At 37.9% G+C, this 16,939-nt stretch overlaps 1 protein-coding gene across 2 annotated transcripts in view; it reads left to right on the plus strand.

The window, feature by feature from the left end:
- The window catches only part of iqsec3a (IQ motif and Sec7 domain ArfGEF 3a), a 123,834-nt gene that overhangs the window by 58,186 nt on the left and 48,709 nt on the right, over positions 1-16,939 (plus strand). For both annotated transcript variants that reach the window (XM_024282370.2, XM_024282378.2), the window contains exons 3-4: positions 1,909-2,473; positions 13,647-14,869. In XM_024282370.2, coding sequence (XP_024138138.1) covers positions 1,909-2,473; positions 13,647-14,869 — 1,788 coding nt within the window. The remainder of the gene's footprint in view (positions 1-1,908; positions 2,474-13,646; positions 14,870-16,939) is intronic.

Consider the following 16,939-nt stretch of genomic DNA (forward strand, 5'->3'; position numbering starts at 1 on the left):
CTAGAAAATGACAAACGCATCATGTAAGACACAAAGTGGTGAGTAGTGAAGGAATTCGGACACAACTAAAGTTTTAACAAAGTACCTTCTTGGGCCAGTCTGCTTTTCTTATCCACTCCCCTACTGGGGAATTCCCTCATCGTAGTACGTAGAAACGCAATTAAAGAATCGCGAATACGCGGGGGAACACTATACAGTCAATGATTCCATGTAGCGATGAAGCTAAAAGCTTTAGCTCCTCCCACATCCGTCTGGAGAGTTAAGTTTCTAAACACAATTTGGACAAGCATCCAGCAGCAAATCAGCATGAAGGCAGCATAAAGTAGAGATTTTGCACTTCAAATGGATGCTATTTGTTATCGTGATAAAAGCAGTCTCAGAAAGTTGATTAAAAAGGATTAATCGATCTGAATTGATCTAAGATTAGTAGATCCATAATTGATCCATAAAAGTAGAGATTTATCTAATGCATAAAGCTAAAGTTCGCTAACTTGATGCTAACATATAATGGGATTTCTCATAGGACGGCTAATGCTAACGCTTGGTCGACCTAAATAAACCTTAGTGACTAAATGAACATCTTTGTAAACTCACAGAAACTCTTTTAAGGAAATATTTTTTAAAGTAACCATTTGTGATCTAAAGCACAGTTTTTTTGCTCATACTTTCTTCTTCTTCTGGAATAAGGTGCAACGCTATAGCGCGATCGCCACCTAGTGGCCAAACTGAAACGCCCTCCAGGAGAAGCAGAACAATTGTTGGAGCTTCTCCGTTTGAGAATCCATGTAACACTGTATGCTATTAACAATCTCATTACAATTTCTCTAATAAATGTTACTGCATGTGAACTATCTCAGATTAATATAAAAATCTTCAAAACACGTGTTTTTTCTAAACGTGAATTGAATCAAACTAAAATGAGTGGATTGAAGAAATGGAAAAACATCTGAATCAAATCGATTCTGGAAATTCTGGGCGATACTCCACAGTGAAGTGACCTTTAACCTCCATGTAGAGCACCAAAAAAAAGGCTAACAATGTACTCACTCATTTTCTGGAAACTTAAGTAGTCTGTAGTAGGTGAAAAAGTATTTAAGATGGAGAGAAAAGAAAGAAAAAAGGTAGAAATTAGTGTAGAAGATTAAAAATATATATATTGCATATTAAATTAACATAAATAGTTTATAATGAGCAAAATGTAACATTTTTGCTGTTTTGATTACGCATACTTAAAGTACCGCTTTACAGATGTGCTAACATGACTGCTGACTGGCACTCATATTCAGCTAGGAAGTGGGAGTTAAAGAGAGCTCCAAAAGATGCTGTCAGCCAGATCAAGACGCTCCCAAACAGTTCAGAGACAGCCGGGGGTTGATGTCTCGGAAGCTTTGATAAATCCACATGCATACCACACTTTTCTGATACACTTTTAACGCCGTAAAGAGAGCTTTCCTGCCACTTTTTACACGGACACACAAGTGCACAGTTTCACACCTGTCTACCACTTGTCTGTCTAAAAGGCATAGAGGCATATTTGTATTAGCTGCATGACTGTTCCCTGTGTTTCTGTTTGTGTGGGAGTGTGTCACTATTGCCTTATTTTTATTTTTTTTTACTATTTTTTTATTTTTTTTATTTTTGGGTTTTCTTGTAACAAATAACCACTTGATGCTTTCTTCCCACGATCTGGCTGTTTTATTTCTGTCTATTCGAGTCCAGAAAGACTTTCATGGACAGATGGCTGATCCTGCAAACAGCTGCTAGCAGAGTGAATGTTGATGCACACAGAATTAAAAAAAAAAAAAAAAAAAAAGAAGGTCACCTTCTTACCACTGACCCAGGCTGCCTGAAGAAGAGGTCACGGATGCTGCAGCCACCTCACTCTGCGTTTTCTCCTCCTTTCTGCAGCGATGAACTTTCTCCAGACTCGTCTATGGGGGAGGAAGGGAAGGGAGGTGAGGGGGAGCCGCAGAGTGAGGCCCAATCTGAGCCAGAGCCCGAACCGCAGCCGCTGCCCGAGCAACCGAAGCAAGAGCCCCAACCGCAAAGTCAGTCTGCGCAGTCGCAGCCAGAGCCGCAGGCCAAACCCCAGTCAGAGCCAGAGCAGCCGCAGCCCGAGCCGCAAGTTGAGCCCGCGGTGGAGGAGGAGACGCCCCCGGACGCCCCCGCAGACCCGTTACCCGGCGGGGAGCAGGAGGACGCAGAAGCGGAGACGCACAGTGAGAAGTCAGACGTGGAACCGGGAGCAAAACAAGAGGGAGAGGAGGAAGAGGAGGTGAAGAGCCAGGGCGGTGAGGGCGAGGCAGCACAGGCAGAAGAGGACGAGGAAGGGGGCGGAGCTAAAGGAGGTGGCGCAGGGAGGAGAGCCAGTCTACACCACACGGCCTCGCCCTTGAGGGTGCAGCGCAATGGGGCCGGCTCGCACTCCGCCACCTCTGACTATGAGCTCTCGCTTGACCTCAAAAATAAGCAGGTAGGGCTGTGTGGGGGATGGGAGATGGTGGGGGAGGGGTTGATGTTGCTTGGGCAAGATGGGGGAGGGGCGAAGGAGGCATTAACTTAGCTTGTTTGTATTGTGCGTTTGTTTTGTGGTCTGACATGTTTGTGGTGTTTGAGAAGTAGAACTTTTATTTTTGGACATTTTTTGCTGCTTTTGCTGGCATTTATGGACAATTAAAACGGTTGTTTTCATTATCATATCATCACTTCACCGTCATACTCACCTGGTTTTGTGTTTCACCAAAAACAAACATTTTATTTCTCAATTTTTTTTTGGTTTCCCGTATTGATTGGATCAGAAAAAGGCGTTTTTACTATGGAAAATAAATGTTCCCACGTCCTATTTGTGCTCATTTTATTACGAATGTTTACCTGACGCTGGTGTGTCTTCAAAGACTGGGTCTCTGTTCTTCCACGTTCACACGTCTGTCAACTTGTCATGCCTTTCATCAGGTCCCCAGACATCCTCCTCATGTCTGCATTACATCACTATCTCCATTTCAAGAGCCATCAGTCCATTTCCCTCATCCTCTGTCTAAAAAACATCCTTCAGTCTGTGGGACTCTGAGCAGGTAAGGCAGCAGGGGACCAACGATCCTGTTGATGTGATGTTTATGTAATCAGTAAAGTTATCATGATTTTGAATATTTTTTAAATGTGATTTATAGGACAGTTTTGGACTTAAATTTATCATATTTTAATAAATACATGTAGTCTGTAACCTACTCACATATCGACAAAGTTTCTCTGTGTTAAATATGTTAAATATGTATTATTCTCTTTTAAAACTAATTTAGATCAGGGGTCGGCAACCTTTAACAGTAAAAGAATCATCTGGACTAATTTTCTACTGATTAAAACCTAGAGGGAGTGGCATAGATTTACTTTAGGAAATTTGGATAATTCATTATCATTAAATAAATATGAATTATTTATATTTTTTGGCACAATCAAAACCAAAATATAAAAAGAAACTAGCATCTGTCAAAATGTGATTTTTTTTTTCCTCATGTTTACCTTTTACCCTAGTAGATGCCGAATTAGCCAAAAAAGCTAGCTTGTAGCTTAATTTCTAGCTAAACTCAAAAATAGACTAAAATTCCACAGTAAACTAAATTAGTCAAAAATGTTAGCCTGTTCCTAAAATAGTAGCTAAACACTAAATTAGCCTATAAAACTTGAGTAGATAACAAATTAGCCAAAAACGTTAGCATGCTGCTAAAATATTAGCTAAACTTCACATTAGCATGAACCTCAGTAGATGCTAAATTAGCCAAAAAGCTAGCACATTTATTAGCTAAACTCCAATATAGACTAAAATTCCTCAATAAACTAATCAAAAACGTTAGCCTGTTCCTGAAATAGAAGCTAAACTCTAAATTAGCCTAAAAAATCTCAGTGGATAACGAATTAGCCATAACTTTAGCTTATTGCTAAATTTTTAGCTAAACTCCAAATTAGCATAAAAAACTCAGTATAAAAAAGCGAACCTGTTTCCTAATTATTAGCTAAACTCAAAAGTAGCCTAAACTCCTTATTAAACTAAATTACAAAAATAATAAAAAAACTGAAAATTTTGCTAGCATTTTATTTTTCTTCAGGCAGAGAGCCACCATGGAAAGATAAAAGAGCCACATGTGGCTCTAGAACTGCATGTTGCAGACCTGTGTTTTAGACTAAGTAAAAACTAGAGTTTATGAAGTATTAAGGACACGACAAAAATAAAAAAAAGATAAAAAAGTCAAAATTGTGCAATGATAAAGTTGTGATTTCATAGAATTACAATTTACAAAATTAAATTCATACATTTACATGGAATAAAAGCTAAGAACCAAAGGCATAATTATATATGGATTCCAGTGATAAACTAAAGCCTCATAGAATCTCCAGAAATGTCTGCATTGACATATATTGTGAATGGAGGCTTACACAACCAATTTTAATTTAAAAAAAAAAATGGAATTTTCCTCTTTTTTTTGTATTTTACAACTATACTCGTAAAATTGGGTTTTTGTCTTAAAATTTAAAATACACAAAATAAAACTTTTTATTCTCCAAAAATTCTGCCCTTTTCTTATAATTTTACAATTTTACTCTCCTAAAATTTCGAGCTTTTCTCCTAATTTTTCATCTTTATCCTCGTAAAATTGTGACTTTCTAATAAATGTACGACTTTACTCTTGTAAAATTCTGACTTTTTCCACATATTTTAAGACTTTATTTTCATAACATGGCAGCTTTCTCACAATTTCACTTCTTTATTCTCGTAAAACTACAACCTCTTCTTATATTTCATGACTTCATTTTTGTAAAATTGCGACTTTTTCCAAATGTTATGACTTTCTTCTCATTTGTTTTTCTATTAAAAACTCACAACTTTCACAACGTTTTTCCTGTAAATGTTTTGATTTTTTTAAATTCCTTGGCGTTACTCATGGAAATCTTTGTTTATCTTGTTTTAATTATCAATTATGACACAGCAACAAAATAAATAAAAAGAAAAATTACTATTCTCTATGGATCTACGACTTATATTAAAAAATAATAATAATAATTTAGGAATAGGCTTTTATTTTGTAGTTTTATATACATTTTCTGGACCCATTTTACCAAAATAAAATGTCAACCCTCAACTTTTAGTTTAAAATGCAATAAAAGCAAACTTTCTAAGACATCTGTGTCACTCTCTGTCAGCTCCATTTCCCTTCACTTGTGTCTTGATTAAGTCCATCATCGTTCTCTAATCGAGGTTTTAACCTCTTGGTGTTTCCCTCTCACCTGTTCTCTCGTACTTTTAATCTCACATCTGAAAAATCGCTGCTTTCGGCTTTCTCGCTGTCAGCGAGGCTCGAGATACCAGATCAGTTAGATTGATCTTCTGTCTGAACAGGTGGGGTTGTAGTGTGAGGGGGGTGGCACAGCTTCAGATCAATGTCAGAGTAATTGGATCTGCCAGGTGATTCCTCGATTGCTTGTGGTAAAACCTCGAGATTGGAGAATTTATCTCGGCAAACATGAACGCTCAATAAGAACAAGACCCCATCAAACCTAAATAATTACTGTTGAGTGCATGTAATTAATAAAATAAAATTACAAAATAAAAGTGTTTATTTCCTTGTATTCTATTCCACCAAAAACACCAGAAATAAAGATATTTATTATTGTGTGAATGGTTAGTAAGCATTACTACAATAGTGATTCTCTTCTATTTTCCGTACGTTTTTCAGCATGTAAAACTCAATCACACGTTCAGCTTGTTCAGGACATTACTGCTTGTATTTTTGTTATTCAATAACTTTGTAGTTTTTGAAATATTGAGCAAAATATGCCCCATATGAACTGAATGAGAAAGTCTCTAGATTAGCAACAAGTCTTTAAATAAATTCATGGGCTATCGGTTAATCTTTTATAATAACTTTCAAAAAATGTACCTAATATTTTAGCAACATGCTAACGTTTTTGGCTAATTAATTACCTACTTTGATTTTTAGGCTAATTTAGAGTTTAGCTTTTCTTTTTAGCAACACGCTAACGATTTTGGCTAATTATTTATCTACTTTGTTTTTTAGGTTAATTTAGAGTTTAGCTTTTATGTTAGAAACATGCTATTGTTTTTGGCTAACTTGTTATCTACTGGGGTTTTATGGGCTAATTTGGAGTTTAATTAATATTTTAGCAACATGCTAACGTTTTTAACTAATTTAGTTAAATAATAAATCTCTAATTTTACATCTACTGAGGCTTTTTTATGCTAATTTAGAGTTTAACTTGTATTGTAGCAACATGCTAACGTTTTTGACTCATTTGTCTACTGAGGTTTTTTAAGGTAATTTGGAGGTTAGCTTCTATATTAGAAACAGGCTAATGTTTTTGACTAATTTAGCTTACTGCATTTTTATTTTGGCATCTACTGAGGTTTTTTATGCAAATTTGAAGTTTAGCTAATATTTTAGCAACATACTAATGTTTTTGGCTAATTTTTTATCTACTGAAGTTTAATAGGCTAATTTAGAGTTTAGCTTCCATTTTAACAAGATAACGGTTTTGACTTATTGAGTTTACTGAGGAATTTCAGGCTATTTTGGAGTTTAGCTAGTATTTAAGCAACAAGCTAGCTTTTTGGATAATTTGGCATTCACAAAAGTTTTTTGGGCTAATTTGGAGTTTACCTCTTATTTTAGCAACATGCTAACTTTTTTAAATAATTCAGTTTACTAAGGAATTTCTAATTTGGCATCTACTGAGGCTTTTTATGCTAATTTGGAATTTAACTAATATTTTAGCAACATGCTAACATTTTTGACTACGGTAATTTAGAGTTTAGCTTCTATATTAGAAACAGGCTACTGTTTTTGACTAATTTAGTTTACTGAGGAGTTTTAGGCTGTTTTTTAATTTATTCATATTTAAGCAACACACTAAATATTTTTGCAAAATTGACATGTATTTCAAATTTTTAAGTAATTTTGCTACAAATTTTTGAGAAATTTAGTTCAACTTCGGTACTCTTTCATAGTTACTTAACACAATGTCCAGTCTTTAAGGCATTTTTTTTTTAAATTTGCAAATAACTTGCATTTTCACAAATCCCTTTAGCAATTACAGTAAATTGCGTCACCATTTTCAGCTAAAGGTTTATCATCTTCCTCGACTACTTTCAGCAAAAAGTATTCACACTACAATTATTGCAGGTAATGCAACTTTTCTAATTATTTTTCCAAATCTTGGTTGGATTTCTTTGATGTAATTTTATATTTTTATATTATTTGATATTTTTTTAAATTTAATATTTAACATTTTTATTCAATTATTATCATTTCATATTTTATTTAATATTCTTCAATATATTTAATTATAATATTCTTCAATATATTTTATATATTATAATATATTTATAATATATTCAATATATTAAGTTAATAATTACTTTTTTTAACTCTAGTAAGACTGTAAGAGAATTTTTTTTCTTATTTTTTTATTTAAATGAAAGTTTTAATCACCCGATGAAATGCAATCCCTTCTGTTATTGTGCTCAGTTTGTAACACCGTATCTGTCACATATCTTTACTGTTACATAATCATCACCTTAATCATGCAACATCGCGCATGAATCTGAAAGCTAATGAGCATCACTTTGCATTTTTCTCATCACTTCAGCAATATGTAAAATCTTCAGATTCTGCTGTTTTACTGACAGAAACCCGTTTGTTCATTCAAGGATGTTTCAGTGCAGATCATTAAAGAGGACAGTATTTGACGTCCACTGCTCAACAGTTTTTCTGATTAACTTAACGAGATAAATTAAAGTGCTGCAGGGGCCTATAAAAAGCTCTGATAAGAGTGTCCAGTTCTATACTGGAGGACTGCTGTGATTTGTAATTACATGTAGAGGTCAGAACTCTACAAGGAGAACCAGGCTTGGAAGTTGTGGGGTTTACATTTATTACAGACCGGTTTGGCCTCCAAACAAGGAAACAAATGAAAATATGAAAAAATCATTATAGACTAACATATTGCACTTTTTTAGTATATAAAAAAAGCAAATATGCAATAATAAAACTAAGAAATCTTTGATTTGCTAAATAAATATCCAAAAGCGTAAACATACATAATTTTTTTCTTTCATACATCTCATCATTTCATCATATTTTTGTCATACTGTCTTTGTGTTCATGTCTGAGTGCTGAAATGTTGCTTTTCTTAGTCCTACAGTGTCGTTTTCCTCCCTCTTTCAGAGAGGAACAGGGTTAGCTTGGTGCTGATCTGCCTGTCAAAACTGATTTAGAGAGTGTGGTGGAGCCGAGCGGAGCCACCACTGTTCTCTCGACTAACTCGCTGTGTCTTTGGGCGTAATCTCTGCACGAGTGATGAGAGCAACTGAGGAGCCAAATTGGGGGAGATTCTCAGATGTAGCTGTTTGTCTCACAACATCTTTGTAAACGTCGGTTTCTCATCCTCCCCTTTGCTTCTTGTCAGTGTGAATTTATTCATTTTTGCTGTACTTATACCAATAAAAAATTGAATAGATTCTTAATTTTTTATAGCTTTGTAGGTATTTTGCGACTAATGCAAAACAGACTAAACTGATGAAATTTGAACATAAAAGTCAAAAATGTACGTACAATAATTATGTTTTGAGCTTATTTTTTTGTATCAAATCCTAATAAATCCACAGATCAGGTGTGTCATTGTTAAAAAAAACTATTACAAAAATAAAACATTACTTAAAAGTGAACAGAAACAAATACAATTAAAAATAGGACTCATAACAACACTTAATTTATAATAAAAACAATTTTAATTATTTTACAGTAGCATTTTTTTAATTCCTAATTTATTGTATTTGATAGTGTCAAAACATCTCTGTTCGTTTAATTTACTCATTTTATTTTGAAACTCATTTCTGCAGCAGACTATATGAATACTTTAACTGCTCACTATATAGTTTTGTTTAAATCTACAATCCCAAAATCCAGAATCTTGAAATTTCCCAGAAGTCTTTGCAAAAAAACTAGTGTACATCGATAGTCACTAGATTGGTTAAATAGACCACAATGCATTGCATTTGAACAATTTTTGTGAAAAAAAAAGTAACAAATTATTCACAATTTCGCCATCAGAACAGAGTGGATTCATAAACGGACGTCGTAAAATGTTTGTAAAGATTAGATTTTCATTTCGTAAAATTGGTGACTTCAAATCGGCCTTTTAAGAAAAAAAAAAGTTGCAAACATGAGGTCCGAACAACTTTTAAAATCCAGGTACTAGATGGTCCCTCACTATATCAACACATTCTCACTCCAAAGTCGTCACATATTGACGTTTGGTCAAGGATCCGCCCCTTTTTGACGTTTCGGGTGACCCAGACTCGTTGCTTTTTGACTTGCCAGCTGTTCCCATTAAGTCAAAGGTCCCCAACCTCCGGGCTGCGAACCGAAACCGGTTCAGTACTGGGACATGGAGCGCACCAGTACCCTTACCCAGTACATGTTTGTGTACGGTAACCTTTGGGTCCAGTATCGCGTCCGATACCACATCTGGTATCCTTTTGGGTCCAGTACTGCATTCGGTACCATATCTGGTAACATTTCGGGTCCGGTACCACATCTGGTACTGTTTTGGGTCCAGATGCACATCAGGTACCGCTTTCAGTACCACATTTGGTACCACATCATGTACCGTTTTGGGTCCAGTACCGAGTTCGGTACCACATCTGGTGCAGTTTCAGATCCAATACCGCGTTCGGTACCACATATAGTACCGTTATGGTCCAGTACCGTGTCTGGTACAGTTTTGGGTCCAGTACTGCGTTCGGTACCACACCTGGTACTGTTTTGGGTCCAGAAGCACATCTGGTAGTGCTTTCAGTACCACATCTGGTACCGTTTCGGGTCCAATACCACATCTGGTACCGTGTTCAGTACCGCATCTTTTACCGTTTCTGGTCCAGTACCTCTTCTGGTACCGTTTTGGGTCCAGTACCACACCTGGTACTGTTTTGGGTCCAGAAGCACATTTGGTACTGCGTTCAGTACCACATCTGGTACAGTTTCGAGTCCAATACCACATCTGGTACCGTGTTCAGTACCGCATCTGGTACTGTTTGGGGTCCAGTACTGCATCTGGTACCGTTTCAGGTCCAGGACCGTGTTCAGTACCACATTTGGTATCACATCTGCTACCGTTTCGGGTCCAGTACCGCGTTCGGTAACACGTCTAGTACTGTTCCGGGTCCAGTACCTCATATGGTACCTCGTCCGGTTTCGGGTTAGGGTACCAGTACTGGGTTTGGGTACCGGTAATTTGACAAGTCCTGTAGACCAGTCCGTGTTCGGTTTCGCATCTGGTACCCACATCCTTCGGGTTGCGGACCCTTGATTTTACAAACAGCCAGCACGGCAAAAAATGTCAAATTGGGGACACCCAAAGCACCAAAAAGTGACTTGAGGGGTCTTTACCCAAACGTCGATATGTGACGACTTGTCGAAGAGAATGTGTTGACTCTGTCTTTTTTTTAGTTGTTAAGGATTAGGGCGTGAATATGGGCATAGCCGAGATATGCATAGACATTTGTTCTATCAACGTGTTGCATTAAACTTACTTTTAGTCTGATGAAAGATGATTGGTAACTAGAGTTTTCAGAGGATTCAAAGTATTTTTATCAGCTAAAAGGCTCTACATCTCTGCGTACTTCCCTTTACTTTGATATCTATCTTATCCCAATTTGCTGAAATTCCATTTGGGCAGTAAAGTACAGTAAATCTGATACCAACTGGGAAGAAAACGTGACCTAAATACTTTGATTAAGGATACAAAAAAAAGACATCGGTTACATTCAATTTTCCATTGGTGATAAATAAAGTTATCTAGAACTGTCTTACCACAGATTACAGACTATATGAAAGAATATCTGTTTGTAAATACAAAGTAAAAATGACCAAAATCCCACATTCCAGTTGCTGCTGTCTCCATCAACAGATACAGTGAAGCTGTAAACCGCCGTCCTTTTCAGGAACATCCTTAATATTCGCGCTACGTTTCACTTTGCTTACAAAGACTGCAGAGAAATGTAAATGAAGCAGATAGGATGGATTTTCAGTGTCGTTCCACTTTTGCGAGGAGCTTTGTGAGTGATTTGGTTTCCTCAATGACAGTGATGGGGGCTGCATCCCGTTAAGCTGGGCCCTTAAGTGCCTCCCGGGTGACTTTGACCACCGATTTAAGTCAATGGAAATTAGAAATTGAGAGGAGTTAGTTGTCACTCAAAAGTAGAAGGACTGTTCATCTATGACAAAAGAGCCTTAGCCAAAAAAGTCTGAAGGAGATGAAGACCAGCATGTGCAGTCTGGTATTTTTGAGCTATTTTGAGCGTTAACATTATAAAATGGACCAAACCGTATCATTTTTGGGTCTCCATTGGTTGTAGGTCCATAGAAAAAGGGATTGGACGTTAGAGTGGAGCTACTGTTAAAACCCATTGATTAGTAGAATAAAGCCCACAATCTTTTCTCAAACAACACTAATTACTTTCTATACACGAAGTACCAAAAGCCAACCGGGCAAACCAGACCTCCATTGTTGTTGTTGTTTGCTTTTCTAGTAGTTGTAGGACTATGATGCAAAGCTACCCAATCGGTACACCACGCATGCAGTCCAACTTTAGTTGGAAACACTCATGTGATTCGCCTGAACTCTTCTAAACTAAATCGGACCGTACCACTCAATGGAAACAAGGTTTTAAAGGGCCTATACCAGGGGTAGGGATGCCTGGTCCTCGAGAGCCACCTTCCTGCATGGTTGCCAGTATACCAGGTAATCAGTCATGAGTAGGGACTGGTTCAGGTGTGTCCAGCCAATAAGAACAAGTCAGAGCAGAGTATATTGGAAAACACGCAGAAAGGCGGCTCTCGAGGACCAGGGTTCTCTACCCCTGGTCTTTACCATGCTTTACTTACGTCTTTCAGAGTAAGCTATATCCATTTATATGATCATATATTACCTTTTGAACACTAAAGAACAAATTATTCAGGAAATATTAGTTATTTTTGTACGTTTTTTTCCTACCCGGAAGTAAGATGACTCGATATCTGAGGCTCCGCCTTCCACTGCTTTCATGACATCATCCTATAGCTGGCCTCGGCATCTTGTTGGCGTTTCTCCCACAAAAACAAACAATATCCAAACTTTTGCTCAAATGGATATGCATATCGTAAATCTTTCTTTAAAAGCCCCGGCTAACACTCCACTGGTTGTAGCGATGCTATGTTCAGGGTTAGCGAGTGAGCTAGCTAAGCTAGTGGCTGAGCACCGCTAACTTCGGGCAGTAATTGGGTGTTTTGGTTAGCCTTGGGGGCGGTTCTGGCACGGCAGACTCTTCCTGAAAGGGGCGGTTCTCACTTTGTGACATCAGCTCGTGAGAACCCACTCGTTTTTGTGGGTTGGGAGGGGCTAGTACTTGGAGGTTTTTAGAGGATTATTCAGAATGAATCAAAATACCGTTTTGATGTTTTTTGTATTGAGTAATGAACATTATAATACACTTAAAACCCCAAAAAAATAATTTTGCATAGTATAGGCCCTTTAAAGTCACACTCCAATTATCTTTAAATATTATTAAAGCGTTCCCAGTGCTCTTTCATTAATGGTTATTAGTTAATAGTTTTTAGCAAAAATAAAAAAAAAAACCTGTTGTTGTCCAGGACATAGTTTCTGTAGAGCGGCAGGAGTTTATTAGAAATTCACCTCCGAGTTGTGGGCGGGACTTTTGATGCAGAGTAAGCCTGCCCCTACTTCCCATCATCCATCTGTTTACACTCTCACCTTCACAACCTCAACTTTACATTATCAGTGCAACAAAAATGGTGAAAAATATTGAATACAAGTGATATAAAATAGAGGTTTGACACAAATACTCAAGCTTTTTATCCAATGGTATTTTTTCCTGATTCACAACAGTTTGAATAAAGAAATAAATTAAATAAATTAATTAGGTATCTCAACCTTCTAATTAAAAACAGAAAAACTGTAGTTGTGGATTTAGACTCAATGTTCTTGGACCCACTTGAGAGGATAAACGCTCATTCTGGGAACTTCCAAAGATCGCCAGACTCAGATTTTTTTCTGGGAAAACTTACTTTCTTCAAGGGTTTGAGTCACAGCTAAATGAGCACAGTTGTATTATATCTCTACCCTATCCCACTGCTTTAGAGCATTTTTCTAAAGGACAAGATTAATAGCTAATGCAGTCTATATGGAAAATCAAATATGAGTTTTTTTTTGCAGTTCAAATAAAAAATTGCCAGCACTCACATTTATGTTGAAGTCTTTCTGGCTTTTTTTCATCGTGTAATTAAAGACCTTTTTGAAAAAAAAAAGAATAAAGAAAGTTTTAATTAAAGACCTAATTCTTGCCTCCTTTTTTTATACTCGTCATATTGTGTTCAAAAGTTATTTTATGTTGAAATTCAATGCCGATGTGTGTGTGGGAGACATACTCTAAATATTTCAGGGAATAACAGATATTACAACAAAGAGTCGTTTCTCATTTCTGCAACTTTTGATTAATCTTCCACCATCCATAATCATGAAAATCTTAAAGTAAAGTTTAACGTTCCTTGTCTGTATCTTCTCTGTCCTGTCTCTCGTAGATCGAAATGCTAGAGCACAAGTACGGTGGCCACCTCATCTCCCGCCGTGCCGCCTGCAAGATCCAGACCGCCTTTCGCCAGTACCAGCTTAGCAAAAACTTTGAGAAAATCCGCAATTCCCTCCTGGAGAGTCGTCTCCCCCGACGGATCTCCCTGCGCAAGGTCCGAGTCCAAAACACGGAGGGTTTCTCTGCTGAACGGGCGCTGGCAGAAGGCTGTAGTTTGGCGGGCATCCCGTTGGTGCGCTCACCATCTCTGCCTGCCACGGTTGGTGGCACCCTGACCGACCTGGAAGACTCCTTCACTGAGCAGGTCCAGTCCCTCGCCAAGTCCATCGACGATGCCCTCAGCAACTGGAGCCTGAAGACCATGTGTTCTCTGCAAGAGGGCGGGACTTACCAGTTCAGCGCCGACTCTTTTGCTAAAGCGGCAGGAGAAGGAGGTAGTGTGGGACAGTCGACCGTTCCCCAGAGTGTGGTGGACCCAAACGACCTGTCAAAAAGTGCGAGCAAGCTGATGATGGCGTTTCGGGATGTGACGGTGCAAATTGACAGTCAGAACTTTCGCGTTTCTTCGTCAGTCGTGGAGTCCTCCACCTCAGTCACTCTTGGAAGCCAACAAACTGGAGCCCCGACCACCATTACAACTAACTCCACACCAGAGTCTGTCCCACCGAGCTCCTTCCAAGAGCCCTCTCCACCCCCTCCAGAGACCCCAACTGAACCTATAGATCCCCCACCACCACCCCAAGAGCCCCCGCCACCCCCAGAACCCGAGACAGAGGAGCAGGATGTAGAATTTCCTGCACCACCTCCTAGTGAAGAGGAGCTCGGAGATCAACCTCCCCTAACCCCTCTGGATAAGATGGCCACCCCTCACGACCTAGAGGAGATCCCACCGCCGCCACCACCTCCGCCCAACGAACCCCCCCCTCCACCTCAAGAGGCGGTACCGTTAGGGAGCTCTCCTGTTGTGGAGCCGCTCGACGTCAACAGATGCGGCTCCGAGACGGCAGACAACAGCTCCGAGCAGATGAGCAGCAGCAGCACGTCCACCGAGGCGCGCTCCACGTCGGAAGCATCGTCCAAGGAGGCCCTGCAGGCCATGATCCTCAGCCTGCCACGATACCACTGTGAGAACCCCGCCAGCTGTAAATCCCCCACGCTGTCCACGGACGTGATGAGAAAACGCCTTTACCGCATCGGCCTCAACCTCTTCAATGTGTGAGTACATCACTAAATCCATTTCTAGGAGCTTCTTTATTTAACAATGATCCGTTTGTTGATCATAAGATTTCATATTTGAATATAATTCCACAAATTGCATGGATTATGTAAAAGTCCATACCTACACTTCTCTTTGAAATGCCTTTGATCTGAAAACTGCAACCTAAGCACTTTTTTCTCGATCAGAGTGGACGATAAAGTACCAAACTTGCCCAGGAGACTCTTTCCACACAAGAAAGATTAAAAGAAAGGGGAATTAATTATCGAGAAAACGAAGTACAAGGAAACCAAAGAGATTTAAGTGCCAGGATTATGTGAAATCAAACCGATCGGGTTGTTACGGATTTGCACAAACATGGCGGTAAGGAAAGACGGACCACTTCTCAGGACTCCTGAATTGCTGCAGAGGAAAAAGAAATGCTTAAAAGAAAAGTCTAAGCCACCTTCTGCTGGTACTTCATGATTGAGATTTTGGCTGAAATTGAGCTTTCAATTACAGCTTACATGAACACAGTCATTTTATTTTATCTTTTACTCAATTTCTATGACTAAAAGTTAAATGAAAGAGGAAATATCCAACAAAAAACCTGCTACGAATATAGCATTAGCCTATACTTCAAATCAAGGGTCCCCAAACTAGATAGACTGTTTAATGGTTTAATAGTGTTTATAGTGATGAACTTTTCATTTATTTCTCTAATATTGTTATTTTTCTTCCGTACGTTTTTTGGATGTCCGTAGCTCTTTTTAATCTATTTTGCTCATTCCGCTATTAAAATAATCAGCTCTCTTTATGTTAGCTTTTGTGACTGTTTTGCATTTACCAAGGATTTGTAAGGCTATTATGGAGTTTAGCTAATATCTCAGCTACATGCTAGCTGTTTTTGCTAATTTAGGCTTTTTTTCCCCAGTTTTACAGGCTAATCTGGAGTTTAGCAAATATTTTAGCCTTATGCTAGCTGTTTTGGCTACATTAGACATTTTAATTGTTGTTTTAGGCACATTATGGCCTTTTTCCCTCAGTTCTTTTAAGGCTATTTTGGAGTTTAACTAATATTTCAGCTACATGCTAGCTGTTTTTGCTAATTTAGGCTTTTTTTCCCAGTTTTTTTGAGGCTATTTTAGAGTTTAGCTAATATTTCAGCTACATGTTAGCTGTTTTGGCTACATTAGACATTTTAACTGTTGTTTTAGGCACATTTAAGCTTTTTCCCTGTTTTTTTAGGGCTATTTTGGAGTTTAGCTAATATTTCAGCTACATGCTAGCTGTTTTGGCTAATTTAGGGTTTTTTTCCCCGTTTTTTAGGCTAATTTGGAGTTTAGCGAATATTTTTAGCCTTATGCTAGCTGTTTTGGATAAATTAGACATTTAAACAGTTGTTTTTGGCTAATTTTGGCTTTTTCCCCCAGTTTTTTTGAGGCTATTTTAGAGTTTAGCTAATATTTCAGCTACATGTTAGCTGTTTTGGCTAATTTAGACATTTTAACTGTTGTTTTTGGCAAATTTTGGCTTTTCTCCCAGCTTTTTTTTTAAGGCTATTTTGGAGTTTAGCTAATATTTCAGCTACATGCTGGCTGTTTTGGCTAATTTCGATTTTTTTTCTTCATTTTTTTAGGATACATTGGCCTTTTGCTAATATTTTAGCTAGCTATCACCTTCAGCATTTTCAGCTAGTAGCATCAGTGTATTTAATTATCAATTTCAGCAACTTCAGCTGTCAACCCTAGCATCTTACAGCATTCACTCTAGCATTATTGCAGGTACTGCTATATATCTAGTTTTAAAACTGTTTTAGTATTAGTTTCCTTATATGAAGATTACAGAAATTAATTATTTAAATGTTTGCATTTGGACTGTGATTGTTACATTTTTTTCTGTTAGCCTACAAACCGACCCCGGCCCCTCATCAGAGAAGAAAACACATATAATGCATATTTAAATTCCCATTCCAACTATATATTTCTTTATTGCTTTTATTGGTCTTTTAATTCTGATTATGCAGTTCTTATCAAAAATCTAAAAGCCGGTGCCATTTTTATGACATTTTTTTTGCAGCTCAGTAGAAA

This window comes from Oryzias melastigma, linkage group LG23 (genome assembly GCF_002922805.2).
Source record: "Oryzias melastigma strain HK-1 linkage group LG23, ASM292280v2, whole genome shotgun sequence".
NCBI classification, from domain to species: Eukaryota; Metazoa; Chordata; class Actinopteri; order Beloniformes; family Adrianichthyidae; genus Oryzias; species Oryzias melastigma.